A 15,745-nucleotide genomic window follows, 5' to 3' on the forward strand; every position below is an offset into this window, starting at 1 on the left:
GTCATTATTTTGTTGTGTAAATGTAAGGTGTGCCAATGTTTTGTTTTATCCTGTCATTACTATGTCGTGTAAATGTAAGGTGTGCCATTGTTGTTTTATCCTTTCTGCATGTTATGCATACATTTGGCTATAACTTAGTTACAGTTCTATACCTTAGAGCTGTGTCTTAACAATAACTTGACATTTGGTTAAGTCACCTTGCACTGTACTAGGAAGCATGCATAGTCATGTAAGGCATTTTTCACAATGAACTCTGCAGATGACTTGCATGACACTAACAGAAAACATCACAACAGCAATATATAGATATTTTATTAACAATTAGTCAAAAATAGACATTCAGTGTAATATATGAATAAAAGTTACCGGTATGTCACAGTCAGTGCATTGGATAGAGCATGGGTTGGATTCATGATTCCAATGTTCTGTGAAACAAAGGAATCATGAATGTTAGAAGACAGGAGAGATATGGCTTTCACTTGTGATATGGCAAGAAGAGAAACATCAACTAGTTGGCAGGCTTGGAGGAATTGTGCGTGCATTTGTGAACCTTACTTTCCGAAAAACAACCTTTTTCTCATAGACCAGTCTTTTCAATAATAATTTCAATGCCATTTTACAACAGTCACGAATGTTATCATTGAACTGACATGGGTCATACTAGTTTTTCCCTTTCTCTCAATTTCAAGATGTAGATTAATATTTCCTTTAAGGAAAAATCGAACCAAAACTGTCAAAATAGATTGATTGTGGAGATAAACAGAGATACTGTTACTTCTTTTTACCTACATCTGGCAAGCAGTTGGGCTTGAAATCCACAAAACATGACTGAAACGTGACTCTACTTGCCACAATAAATATTTCTTGCTTTTCTTCAGCATTTGGTTTGCAAATAGAACTTACGCATGTGTTGAAAAGAAGTGAAACATCTCTCTATTCTAAATTAATATATCTAATCACATTAGGTAAACTTGTTCACATTTAGCGGAGGAAGCAGGCCAAGAAGGGTTACTTGACACAGTGAGCTTTAGAATAGCTGATGCAGTCAGCTGTGTGGGTGCCAGAAAGCAAAGCCACTAACATCACTGACTAAGTGACCAAACCACCAACCAACTTCTCAACAACAGACACAAGTATTGACATTGTATTATGGCAGGTAGGCTAACATAGAGTTTCTGAAATAACACAATTTCAGAGAAATGCAATCCTTAAAGTATCTTATAAAGAGTAATACAACAGAGAGTTTCTTCATTTTCAGACTGGACAAATTATTGCTTGGAATTTCACAAGTAAAGATTCTTATCGCCCATCAGAGAAATGACATTGAGAGAGAGCGTGGTGGGAAAATTTACTGCTCCTATCACCTTTCCCTTGATACACACCCTGCCAGTATCAGTTCATCAATGTTACTATTCAGTTTTACATACAACTAAAAAGATTTTAGAGTATTTTGTGTGTCACATGTGTTCAGTGTACTCACACATGTCATCGGAGTGTAAGGGCAGGGAACAGAGGAGGGGCAGGTTGTCTGGCCTTGGGAGTGGTAGGAGAGGATCACCAAATGCTACTACTGAACACATTTACTGGATGCTGAAACTGAAGTGATATAAACTATAATTGATATGCAGAGAAGAGCTGGTGAGACGAGTGAGTTTGCACCAAGCCCCTTAGACCACTATATATTAAGCCAGCATGATTTAGCCCAGTGATGCAAGTGTTACACCTTTCTGCTTTGGTGAGATCCCCGAGAATAGGCATGATGCTGACAAACCTCACTCATAATCATGGAGAATCTGGGATTTGAACCTTTGTTCACTGTGTAGTGAAGTGCAGTGACCCCTGCCCAGATGCAATCTGTGTCACTCATTACTGATGCCAGCTATAATGAAACATGCTTTTGGTCAGCCATTACTGAGATTGGGATGCCATGAATAAGGAGACCCCAGCAGGTAAACCTGCCATGATATGATGTGATATGTCCTCAGAGATTACATAGTAACTGAAAAGGCCACACATATAGGTTGTCTGGAAAAAATATTGATACCAAACGATGTCATCCTAACCCATTTAAAAAATGTCCCTTATAAGCGCATATCTCACAGCTGAATGCTAAACATCACAAGCATGCTGCAGAATAGCACCATAACATGCATTACTAGCTGAAGGCAAGTGGTTTTTTCAACACACACACACACAAAGTACATAGCACGTCTATTATTTTCTTATAGTCACATCTATACATCAACATCAACCAGGAGCCCCATAATGAAGACACTAGCATCGTCAACAGTTGGTGTAAAGATGCTGGTATTGCAAAGATCTAACATATGACAAATATCAACTATCATGGACTTCTTCAGTGCAAAACATCTCAAGCTATATAACAGACAATGTCATTATCATGATCAGAATCCTAAACCACAAAGCGATCCACGATCAACGACTGTCATAAGTTGCGATAAGATATGGTCTTTATAACCATCGTTGAGCTAAGATTGCTTTGTGGAACAGGGTGCAGTTCCACTAACCGATCTTAGCCCTACGCCAATCGTAAACCCCCAAAAATCCCAATGTTAGCGTGACGTTACGATCGGCATACCGTTCCACTAACCGATCTTAGCCCTACGCCAATCATAAACCCCTAAAATCCCAATCTTAGCATGACGTTACAATCCACTAACAGATCTTACCAAGTCAATAGAAAGTTAAGATCCAAAGTCAAAGTTGCTCATGAACAAAGAGAAACCAAAATGGCGGCTTTCATTCTTCTACGTGAAGAAGAAGAGAGGTTAGTGGAACGGCACCCAGGACCCTGATGCTCTTCTACATCATTGACCAAATGTAGGATTTCACATTTTATGGGATGACAGTATTAAACTCATGGCCTCATTCAAATACTTAACTGATCTGTTCCATTGAATCTCACACTAACTGTAATATTTTAGTGAGTAATTTGTGCGCAAGTCCACGTTTGAACAGTTGGTCATTGTGTGAAAGCTTCAGTTTTGGGGAAAAGCCAGAAGTAACATTGGTCTCAGCAGTTTATCACTTTGACAAAACCTACAAACACGAGCACGGAACAGGCAAGCTAAGGATCATAATCAGTGTGAGTCTGCTGGGATTCGAACCCATGATCACAGCATGATGGCAACCACAGGGGCGAACCAGAAATTTGTTTATTTATAAATGAATCTTGGTTTGGTGGTATTGATAAAAGTAAAAAAAATAAAACATGAAGGAAGAGAACTTATGGATAAATTCTCTTCCTTAGGGGTATCAATTTATGAAGCCATTCAAAGACAAAACATGAAGTAAAAAAATACAGAATGTAGTAGAAAGGTATCCCATAAACATCAAACATTCTACTCTAAGTCTCTAAGTGCAATGATTAAAAATAGTAAATCTTTAAAAGGAGACAATGTTGACTGGCCTACATGCTTAAGCATGTCCTAAACTTACGGGAAGATAAGAAAAAGTATTTTTATGTTCTATGAAACCAAAACATCCATATGATATGAGATAGGAAAAGAAATAACCCTAGAACCAAATTGCAGTCATGACAAAAAGGTTTTTGTATGGGAAGGTTGATTTTCATATTTTGATAAAGTGTACTATCCATGGATGAGAATTAACAGTACCCTTTTTTCCTGTAATAAACTGCTTACATGTCGGGAGCTGACTGAGGATAAACATACATGCTTTATGCCTTGAAGATCAAATTATCATAATCACAACAGTTCTGTAAAGAAATTTGATTAAAAAGCATCTAAAATGGAATGTTGTGAAATGTAGGATTCAATTGCTGGTTCTTCCATTACTGACCAATGTGTTTTGTTGCAAATGCCCAGATAGTTAGACATTTAATGACAAAATGTGCTGAAAATATATTTCTTAGTCAGTGCATAAGTCTTCTGTAAGTGGAATTATCAACCCATTTTCATTTAAGTGTCTTACAAGGATGAACTGTAAAATCCTTCATGTTACCCGTTATTCCTTGACAATAATTAACTTAAACACCTGACTGCCAACATTCTGCTTAAGTTTGGTCATTACAAATGTCTGCTTAGATATAACAAGTTAGTCGTATTAGTATCTTATTATCAGTTCATAACTGGTTCATGAAAGCACAGAGTCACTGATTTAATCAACAATATAATATTTTTAAGTCCAATATGGCTGTTGTCATGGTAATTGTCATCTTCTCGTTTGCATCCGTTTCTGCATCAGTTCTGTCAGTTAATGAAGAAACCGGATGCTCATCTTCTGTTCGACATCAACACGGTCCATAGCCTGCAAGTCAAGGAAGATGTTTGAGCATTCTCAAAACTTTATATCTATCCCTTACATAACTGGTTTAACATGAAACATAAACATAACACTGATTTCATGAACATGTTTTCACATTTGGACACATTTGATAAAAATTGTTTTTGACTGTAAATAGATGTGGTCACATGATCATTTAACCCAGCAATTACTGGTAAGCATTTCCCTTAAGATAAACAACATCCCATGCCACCTGGCTACGATGACCATCAATCAATCAAGTCCGTCAACTTGACCCACAGTGTGCCTCTTGTGACAAGCAAGAGAGAGTTGGAGACCCATGAAGGTGTCACATCACAGAACAAACTCAATATAGAAGACAAACAATGATCCACACAAATGCATAGTAACCATCTGACCCTCATTTCAGTATAACTAGCATGAGATCTCAAAAGGGTATCACTGGATGGGACTGGGCCCTGATCTACACAGTGTAACAGTACCGTGACACACACTTGACCATATGCCAAAACATGTTCGTGCAGATGTATCCCCAGTAGGCATGATAGCAATGTTCCAGTCTGTTGCTATATCATTAGAATCTAAGGACTGCTTCACTTTTTAACAACAGAATGTTGACAAGGACCATCTGACTTTCATGTTAAATTGGGAACATTGCACCAGGCAAACATACTGATCCTCTGTATTTATCAGTAGAAAACAGTGTAACGCGGCCTTCACTTAACGGCAAACTAAGTTTGACAACACCACTCAAACTCACATCTGACAATATCATGTTCTGATGCGAAGATTATGCAGTCAGATAATTGGTGAACAGCTCCTTCCTCACTTACTGATGTGATCTGACTGTTCGTGAGTGAGTTGAGGTTTATGCCAATTTCAGCAATATTCCAGCAATATCATGACAGGGAAGACCAGTATGGGCTTCACACATTGTACCCATTAGGGAATTGAACTCGGGCCTTCAGTGTGACAAGCAAAAGCTTGAACCACTGGGCTACCCCAATACCCTCTGACAACAACCTTGAAGAACCTTACCTTTACAAACTCCTGGAAAGATATCATGGTGTCTTTGTCCTCATCCACCTCCACGATTGTTCGGTCGGCAATGCTGCCTAACTAAAAGGCAGAAATAGAATGTCCAACTTTCAAAACTGATCTTTATTAAAAATCCAATAGCTTATCAGCAAATAGTCCCTCTAATCACAAAGTGAACAGAGGTAAAATAGGATTCCTAACCCCAATGTAGGTGTGACATGACAACTAACAGTAAGATTTATAATACGAGAAATGCTGTACGACAACAGAGATAGAGAGTATCGTCTGAGAGATCCATTCTGTGTGTAACCTCACCTGTTCTTCTGAAATGTTGGCCCCCACCATCATGTGTAGAACAGACAGAAGCTCCTCCTTGGAAATCCGGTCATCTCCATCAAGGTCATACATCTTGAAAGCAACTGAAGACAAAAACAAAAGTATAGACATAAAGTAACCAAAACCATGGAATGTCATTACAGTGCTTACTGGGGTAGGTAACACACCCCAGAGCTCCAGATAAGATTTAGCTAATGTGGGTACTGTACCCACTGTATTTTTTTGGAGTGGGTATTATGAATGTTGAGTGAGTATTTCATTTTCCGTTACCCACTACTTTCATTGAGTAAGTTTACTAAGCAGGTATGTTTTGCCTTATGTGATACCTACTCAAACCCGACTTAAATATAAGGGAAATGATTTCATAAAAAATCAGTCATCCTATACTGACAGTACAACACTTGTCCTATACTAACAGTACAAATTGATAGCAATCGATGTCTTTTTCATTACGCAAGCGATTTTTATAAGTATATTCCGTACGCATTTGTTTTAAACTCTTTGCGTATCTAACAGTTTAAATGCGTAATTGGTACGCAACAATTATTTTTCAATGCGTAATTCGAAATTTTCTATGCGTATTTTACCCCCATACGCAGCTTATCCGGGCCTCTGACACCCCATAGAGCTGACGACCGTATTTCTCGAGGATTGCATCACATGTGTCCTGCATCAGTGAAGTTATGCAACAATATTACTTCTATCCTTCTGTCAGTCAACACGTATTTGAAATAGGGAATTTGGATAGAGAATATCATTTCCTTGATATTATCACACTGTAATTTATCATGAAATATTATTTACACATGAATATTCCACATAAAAAACCCTTGAAGTTTGGGTTTCAATCTCACAAAGGATAGCAAATTCTGAACTTCATTACTGAAAGTGTTTTCTGTCTTCCAGTAAATGTCCTCTATTTCTTTTTTGCACTAATACTTAAGTGTTGAATGTTTAGAAAGCAACATTGGCTGGATAGAGGGTTGTTTGAAAGAGCACAAAATTCTGTTTAAAATACAGTGTAAATATTGAAGGGTTGATGGTGTATGGATGGCTTGGTGGAGGGATGGGCAGGTGGAGCAATGGCTGGGTGGGTTTAGAGATTATTTGGTGTTTGGATGGGTGTGTGAGTGTAAGGATGTATGGATGGATGGCTGGATGAGTGTATGGATGTGTTATTTTATAGGAAGATTGGTGTATGTGGGGTTGGGATGGATGGGATTTGTATTGATGGGTGGTGTACAGATGGATGAATGAGTGCATGGTGGCATGGATGAGTGTATTGATGAGGGTATGAGTGCATTGAGGGGTGTATGAATGAGTGGGCTAACAGATAGATGGGAGTATGGATGAATGGGTTTTCTGTGAATTGGCTGGTCTATGGTTGTGGCTGTAACTTGAAGACTGGTGTATGTATGGATGGATGGAGGTAAGTATGAATGGATGTTTTTCCTGTGGATGGTTGTGGGTGTTTGAAATTTAGATGGGATGGAGGACTTACACATCAACTTTTCCTCCCTTGTGTTCAGGATGTTTCTCTCAGATTTTGCCTTCAGTGGGCGGAACCTGGCCAGGACATTCATGAACTGCCGGAAGTTGACCTCAGTCCTGTAACCATACAGGAACTTGACATCAAGTAGCAAAGACAAATGAGATAGCAGTGAGAGCAGAGCCATTATGACTGAATCTCACTCTCACTAATTTCTGTTAAAACAATACGTTTACATCCAGTGGTTGTTTATGTATGCACCAACAACTACTGGGTGAAGTAAGGATAACAATATACGGATGAACAACATCTTAAATGCAGTGGGAGATGCATTTCGGTGTAGGTTCTAAAACTGTTATCAAACAAGTGATGCTATACCTTTTATACATGTAGAATATTCCCCCACTCATGAGCCTGAAATACTTCTTATCTTAATGCAAGTATCAAATGGATCTATATTCAAATTCACAATCACGTACAAGTGAGCCTTCAGACAGAAGACTGAGAGGTCCTGAAGGAAATATTTTCACTAATGTATTTAAGAAGGAATCAAACAAGACAAATTGAGTGCAGGTGACATCATCAGTTGTATCAATCATGAAAGTATTTGGTCTAGATGACTATTTAAAGCATTATGTCAATCAAACTGCACTTCAACAACCTATGACAGCAAATAAACCCTGGGTAGATGTCATTATACACTGAGTAAACAGGATGTTGAGTGAGCAAGGCTTATGCCACTGGGGCACAAAGACACACAAATGGCCAACTGCAAATAAGATATGAGTTTCCCTTATAGAAAGTTGTAGCCAGCCATCAAGTCCATGACATGGCTAATAACTATTGAATAAATAATATTTGAATAAAGTAAATGATCAGTTTCACATCATGAAGATGTGTTACTCCTGTTAAGGATTACAGTAATAAATAGTAGAACTATCACTGAGTACATCAGAGCAATACTGGTAATAATCACTATCCCACAACTACGGGCAAACAAGTTAAGTTGAGCACCGACCTGACAATTGACCCGTATTAGCATGTATGAGTGCCGCCCACTGGTGCTTGCCATTGTTAGCGAAGGGGCCCCAGGTTGTCTGCGATCAAGTGTAGTGCGATGGGTGAAGCGCGTGGCCTGTCTCAGCAAACACAGAGTTCGACAGTGGCAGGAATCAATTGCATCGTCATGCAGTGCACGTGCACTAGCCTACATCTGCTCTACCTTTCACAAACCAAATGGGTTTGCTCATTGCCGTGCACCGCCTATTTCTCGTAAACATGTTCTCTGCGCCGGTCCAACTTATCCTTGTTTGCCAGTACAAAAAGAAATGTTCAATAAGTGTCATGCATAGCATACCTGTCTTGGAAGAAAGAATGCACAATTCTGTCTCCCAAAGGGTTTATGGCCAATTCTGGTATCCTCAAGAAATCCTCCCGGCTGCAAAAGTATGTTTAAAATCATGAACAGATGAAAATTGTATTTCATCCACAGTATTATACAAAGTACCAGGATAAAGATTATTGCTCCATATGTGATGGACAGATAGGACTGACAGTACATCAGGCATAAACAATATGGGCCTAAGGGCTTGGGACATAACAAGTCACTATACAAGGTTTGGTAAAACATTGATCGCTCAACAGGCAGTTAAGCAAGACATGTTGGTGAGAACATTGTTATGTGGCAATGATATTTCTTCAGTGGCTGACCTTCAGTGATGGGTGGTAGGCCAGCATGGTTTATGAATCAGTAGACCAGCATGGTTTATGAATCAGTAGGCCAGCATGGTTTATGTGAATGAGTAGGCCAGCATGGTTTATATGAATGAATGAGTGAGTGTGAGTGAGTGAGTTTAATTTTATGCCGCATTCAGCAATATTCCAGCTATATGGTGGCGGATAATCGACTCTGGACCAGACTATCCAGCGATCAACAGCATGAGCATTGATCTGCGCAATTCGGAACCGATGACATGTGTTACCCAAGTCAGCGAGCCTGACCACCCGATCCCGTTAGTCACCTCTTAAGACAAGCATGGGTTACTAAAGATCAATTTTCTAACCCGGACAGTCACAAGTCGTTTATGTGAATGAATAGGTCAGCATGGTTTATTTGAAGGGTATGCCAGAATGGTGTTTCTGAAAGAGTAAGCAATCTTGGTTTATTTGAAGTAGTAGGCCAACTTGGTGTATTTGAATGTGGCACTACACACAACACCCTATACACCATTATATATCGGAGGTTTAACTGTGTCACAGCCTGATATGTTGGATGATTCTATTCATGTATTTGTATGTGTCATTATGTAACGAATGTTATGATGGAGGACTTTATTTTTTCATGAAAAAACCCCCCCCAAAAACCCCCCTAACCGGGAAAAACAAACAAACAAAAAAACAAAAAACTTGGTGTATTTGATGACTGACTGACTGACTGAGTTTGGTTTTACGCCGCTTTTAGCAATATTCCAGCAATATCACGGAGGGGGACACCAGAAATGGGCTTAACACATTGTGCCCATGTGGGGAATCGAACCCGGGTCTTCGGCGTGACGAGCCAACGCTTTAACCACTAGGCTACCCCACCGCCCCTGTATTTGATGAAGTAGCCAAGAATGGGGGAACATTGAGTAGTGGGGCAGTGTGCTATATTTGAAGGTATGTGCCAGCATGGTTTACCCAGAGAAGAAGGCCAGCATTATCTGAATACAGTTACATATGTTTTGTAAATAGCACATTTTATTACACTGCCTCTGTTAGTGAATGAGGCAGTCTGTCAAAGAAACATGAATATAACCATGAAGACTTGAGTTTATCATCTCTAACATTCACTAAACAATCAATTAAAAATATATTACTATCAGGCTTCCTGGGTTTAAAAATGTGAGTCAAATGAGGATTTTCATTGACTGAAGGCTCCTTTGTCATTTTGGTAACTTACCTAAGTACCCCATTGTTGGACTTATCAAGGTTGGTAAACCTGCCATATAGTCTCACAATCTGGTTGTGGGAAACTGAAACAAATCAGTTCATACGTATAATCTAGGACTGATTAAACAGGAGATCAATAAATAGTAATCAGGTGATTACTTATTAGTATCAATCAGTCAGCTTAACAACATTTACATACACATTAACATGCAAAGGATGAATATCAAATTATACCTTATACTGAAAATGCTGAACATTCTCATATGATATAAACTGAACATGATGAAAGATTTAATAACATATTATCCAACACAGTATGTGCAGTGGTGAGGTGGCATTGTGATGGAAACGCTTGCATAACAACAGTGTTTATTCTAAGCCGCACCCTTGCGCCATTCCAACATCAATAATTCACATGGCACACTGTACAGGTATGGTCGTGTTGTGTCAGTGCATCTGAAACGCATCACTAGTTTGTTTTCGCTTAGCAACTCAAGCAAAACTTAAGTACGTCTTTGGTTTCTCTTGCTGACCTTACCCCGATTGAAAGTTTTAAAAGGAAGTGAACTCATACTAGTAATTAGTAGTGTATGGCTAAAAAGTCACAGCGATTTGACAGGTTCACTCTCACTTAGCTGGAGTTTACTCAAATAGGTCTTGTTAAACCATTGCACTATGGCTAGGTGAGAGATGTGAGCCAGGTAAATAGCATTTAGCCACTGAAGCGTGAGCCTTTGTTCAAGGGCTATAGTCTGTATCTGCAATGCGACATGATTTAAGATGCATGCAAGTGGGGGTGTGGTGGGGGTGTGTGTGTTGTATTATTAAAGCAAAAGAAACAACATTTCAGATAAAATAATCTTTATTAACATGTTCACCCAACATTTTTCATAACTTTCTTAATCATGTTAATGCAATACATCTTTTGCATCAAGCATGTATTTATTTACATTTTGTGAAAGTCATTTCATGTAACATTGAGTCTCGTCTAACAAAGGAATGAACAGCAGGGTTGTCCTTGTAGTGAATGGCCAGGCCACATGTCTCTTGGGCATGCCACCATACACACTGTGTGTTGTGGAATAAACACCCCTTTACTTCAGATGTTGGAAACACTGATGTCACTGCATTCCATACTGCTGTCTTGAAGTCGATGAACACTTTGTCGGTGACAAAGGAACAGGGAACAGGTACTGAATGAGGAGAACAGATGATCATAGGTCATCTGCTTCTTGTCGGGTAGAAAGGCGTATGCCAGAGGGAACATCTCTCGGTCGACCTGGCCATGTACTGTGTAGATTTGCTTGAAGAGCTTGGGGCAGGACTTGAACGTTCCATCACAGAAGCAGGTGTTGACGTTGCTCAGGTGTCAAAGGTTGGCATCTGTGGAAAACAGGAGCATGTTGTCCTTGCTGACCATGGACCTTGGAGATTTATTTCCTCATGGGTATTAGGCAGGGCTGGTATAATCTTGGATTGGTAACTTCTTCTCTTCTTCAGAGAGTTCACTTCAACTGACATTCTGTCACTTCGATGGTTATGTGGCTGGCCAAGTTTTGTCAAGTCGTTGTTCTTTGTGTTGAGAGTGGCAGGGCATCCCAAACCGTGGTGTCGACAACCCCAGTAGACAGTTTCATTCCTCCATCTAGCTTTCACACTGAACTGGTAGTTGTTGTGAACAAGATACTGACAGCCTCTGTTGTTGTATATGTGTTTTATTTGTATTCTCTTATTTTATTGTATTACTGTGATAATGCTCGTGACTTTAGTGTCTCAGAGGCCAAATGGCCAGGTGCTTTTGGAGTTTAAGGTATGTCTGTAGTGTAATGTACTGTATTTTATTGCGAAAGCATGTGACTCTCCCTCTCAAGAACATTACATCATGTGGGAAGTCACCAAAGTGCTATTTACCAACAACTGGTGACAATGAAAACTGCAAGAAGCTGCTGGCATCAGGAGACACCAACCAGCCATGAACCACGACTAGGGAACCCCCTGCCTAGAGCTTGGGACTTATTGCTTTCATTATTGTTGTTTGAACTTACTGCGTTATCAATGTAGGTGCTATTATTTTGTTCTGGCTTCTATTTGTTTGTTCTGGCCGCAATTTGTCAATCTCAATTGCGTTTATCTATTAGCACTATTACCCGCTACCCCTCATCTGTTCATCACCTATCAACACTATTTAACTGTTATGTGTTGGCTTCTATTCATTGCTAATTAACTAATTAAGTGTTAAGTATTTGTCCTTTGCCAATCACTCATCAACTGTTGGCTTCCATTGTTTAGCCCACACGGGCGTGTCACACTTAGAAACAGCGATAGAGAGACATATAGGTATATAGACCCAACCCTAGTACTATATAAAAGGAAAGGGATGTAACGACGGAACCACCCCCTCCCCAAAGTTAGATTTCACCACGTAAACTATTTTTAAGGCCCCATCGAGGCATACGGAACGAAAGCAAGATGATTTCCCTACAAAATGAGCTATAAATGGTCACAATCTGATCATTATTTCAAAAGTTATACGCCACGACTCACCGAAAACAGCTACCGCCTCAATTCCAAGCCACTATCATGGATCACCCAAGACAGCGAAAACTCACCTCGCTTTCAATCCGTATGCCTAAAGGGGCCTTTAAAATAGTTTACGTGGTGAAATCTAACTTTGATTGAGGAGGGGGCGGTTCCGTCGTTACATCCCTTTCCTTTAATACAGTACTAGGGTTGGGTCTATATACCTATATGTCTTTCTAACGCTGTTTCTAAGCATGACACACCCCTGTGGTTTAGCCTGTATCTTTGTTGTCTTATTGCTTTTTGTTGTTTTTACAAGAACATATATATGCTCTCTGCCTCATGCCATTCATTTACCTGATGAAGGAGTAAGGATATACTAGGGTTGAGACGATTCACCGATACATCACGATACATTTAAGTTTGATACAGCTATTGTATCATTGACTGGTGTATCGATACAAATCGATACACAACTTTTTTCAAAACAGCATTATCTTAAACATGTTAAAGTACTTATTTAGAGAAAACTACACAAGTGTGAGTTACTTGTTTGTTTATTACAATAGTGTTATTGTTATACACAAATACCTTGAAATAAATCATTTTATATCTTAATACTGTGTCATTCTTTCAAGGTCATGATGTATGTATATCGTGATACGTATCGTATCGCATGTAAAATATCGCGATACGCATTGTATCGTGACATAGTGTATCGTCCCAGCCCTAGGATATACTCCAAAACGTTGTGTTCCTCATAATAAAGAAGTTGACATCCATAAAAACTCTCTTCCTTAAGTGTATCACTTCTAAATGCCATTCAAAGACATGACCATTTTGTTGATACAGACTATGGCACAACACACATATATGAAAAACGTGACTAACAATATTTTCAAAATGACCCACATAACAGAGGGCTTGTGGGCCATAAGCTCTCTTTTTAGAAAAGCTTGAATGAACACTTTAACAATATAAGCCAGGTTTGACTTTATATAAGGAAACAAAGTGTAACAGCTGTGGAATTGTGATGAATTCTTGACAATACATATCATTTTACAAACCATGGGTCTGGACAGTCCCATGTAAAGCTCAGGGCCAATATCATGCAAGTATATTAATGCTATCTGAATATGTACAACTATAACCAATACATTAATGTGTACTATAATAATTTTTTATACATGTGTATGTCAGAACTGCTTCTACAGAATGATTACACAATGCCATTTAGAAAGTGGTCAAATGTAACATATGTTAAATTTGGGAATACACTTTCTTAGTAAAGTACAGATTCTTGTACTTTTGGGGTTGAGTCCCATTCGGGATTAGGTGCCTGACTCTGAGGGTGTGGGTTTGAAATGGGTACTCAACCCCAAAAGTACTAGAATCTGTACTTTATTAGAAAGTGTAATCCCAAAAATAACATAATGTTGCTTCTACAGAAAATGGATGCCTTTAGTGCACATACTTGCACTTGTATTATTGCTATCTGAATATGTACAACTATTACCAATACATTAAAGTGTACTATATTCACTTTTTGTACATGTATATGTCAGACCTTTAACGGCCTCTACAGAAAATGGATGCCTTTAGTGCACATACTTGACAAACTGCGGCAAGGAATCTCAGTGGGCTAGCACTATAAAACAAGCTTAAGTCTGGGCTAGTACAAGCAGCCGCACATACACATACACACGCCATCATATAAGCGAAATATTCTCAAGCACAACGTTAAACCCAATTTCACCTCACCTCACCCATATATTAATGTGCACTGTATTCATATTCACATTTTGCACATGTGACATGTATATTCCAAGGGATGAATGAGAAGATTTGAACAACATCACGCAAGTACCCAAGTTATCTCTGCAGCCTAATCCAGATGGAAACGAACGTCATTGATTGCTTGGAGATGTTTGCGCAACTACAAATACCTGACACACACTCATAAATTATTATTATTATTATATTATAAATAATCTGCAAATACAAGTATTCTGAATGGCCATACTTTCTACTTTCATATTTTGCTTCAAATCAAATCCCAAGGAGAAATACAGGAATTTGAATAGCCTAACTAAATATGTGGGTCTTTAGAAATATCCTAACCTAATTGATTCAGTATACTGATGTATGCTTTTCACACTGCTGAACAGCAACAATAGTCACATTGAATCACGGAACAAACGACATTATTTTCTAAATAGTTCTACTTCATATCGATTTCTCATGACAGATATCCAACCTGTTATCTTAACAACATTTCCACAACAACAACAACAACAATCTTTCACATGAAGTATTCATCGTGTCTACAACCGGATCGTGGCTATTGCGTCGGTTAACCCACACTTTCACTTATTAGTACAGAAAGATCGATCTATTCCATGGCTGTCTAACGTTAGGAGAATACTATTGTTTACTGTAAATGTAACTGACCAGACGACTTTATACCCGGCGTGTATGCTGTCTACCTAGTGACACTTACATCCAGTTTCGCGTTGTATTTCCTCGATCTCTTCTTGTTGAAGCTCTCGAGATGAACGAACACCCATGATGTCGATACAACGAGGATGAAGAAGGAAATGTGTCAGTATCCTTCCATGCGACAGCTGCAAAATTGGGGTCAAGGTCAAATGCTGCATGATGATCCAGACATATAAACACTATATATTGACGCAATTGTTTTGATAGATTATAGATAATGTGCAGAAGAAGGAATATCACGTCTTTCGTAGTGATCATAAAAAAAATAAATCATTTTGTTATTGGTTATAATTATAGTTCTTTAGGACATCACCGCAAAATTGTGTGAGTGAGAGAAGCGGACGTACAATGTCTACGTATTGTTGATGCGGAACGCCACACTTCATCCTTCATGAAAGTGCATCGGGCCAACGGTAGCTATAAGTATCTCAATAAAATCAGTTCATGTATCAGTGAATATGGTTTTACGCCGCGTTTATCAATATTCCATTATCACGGGGGTGATACGAGAAATTTAATTCACACATTGTACCCAAGTAGGGAATTGAACCTAGGCCTCCAACGCTACCCACTGGGCTACCCCAGGGTAATTCTGAGCAAAGCCGCGATATTGTCAGTGAATGTCAGTTTTCAGGAGAGGATTTT

At 38.9% G+C, this 15,745-nt stretch overlaps 1 protein-coding gene across 2 annotated transcripts; it reads right to left on the minus strand.

Moving 5' to 3' along the window:
* Positions 1-297: 297 nt before the first annotated feature.
* Positions 298-15,249, minus strand: LOC124290955 (calcineurin B homologous protein 1-like). Of its 2 annotated transcripts, XR_006902098.1 has the most exons (8): positions 15,102-15,249; positions 10,092-10,164; positions 8,508-8,588; positions 7,163-7,269; positions 5,641-5,744; positions 5,326-5,406; positions 2,691-4,290; positions 298-2,622 (listed from the first exon to the last, which is right to left on the minus strand). XR_006902098.1 is itself a non-coding variant. In XM_046727803.1 (7 exons), the coding sequence occupies exons 1-7, from the start codon at positions 15,166-15,168 to the stop codon at positions 4,237-4,239; spliced, it is 567 nt and encodes a 188-aa protein (XP_046583759.1). In that variant the 5' UTR covers positions 15,169-15,249; the 3' UTR covers positions 298-4,236. The 2 variants fall into 2 exon arrangements, 1 of the variants encoding a protein (XP_046583759.1); XM_046727803.1 differs by having other exon boundaries at positions 298-4,290.
* Positions 15,250-15,745: the final 496 nt, after the last annotated feature.

The sequence above is a fragment of the Haliotis rubra genome, unplaced genomic scaffold (genome assembly GCF_003918875.1).
Source record: "Haliotis rubra isolate DU_JTF1 unplaced genomic scaffold, ASM391887v1 Scf1129, whole genome shotgun sequence".
Lineage (NCBI taxonomy): Eukaryota > Metazoa > Mollusca > Gastropoda > Lepetellida > Haliotidae > Haliotis > Haliotis rubra.

Coding starts and splice junctions, on each gene's coding strand:
- LOC124290955 (XM_046727803.1), bottom strand. CDS start 15,168: ATGGGTGTTCGTTCATCTCGAGAGCTTCAACAAGAAGAGATCGAGGAA. Junction 8,589..10,091: donor TCCAACAATGGGGTACTTAG/GTAAGTTACCAA, acceptor ATACTTTTGCAG/CCGGGAGGATTTCTTGAGGA. Junction 7,270..8,507: donor CATTCTTTCTTCCAAGACAG/GTATGCTATGCA, acceptor GTATGGTTACAG/GACTGAGGTCAACTTCCGGC.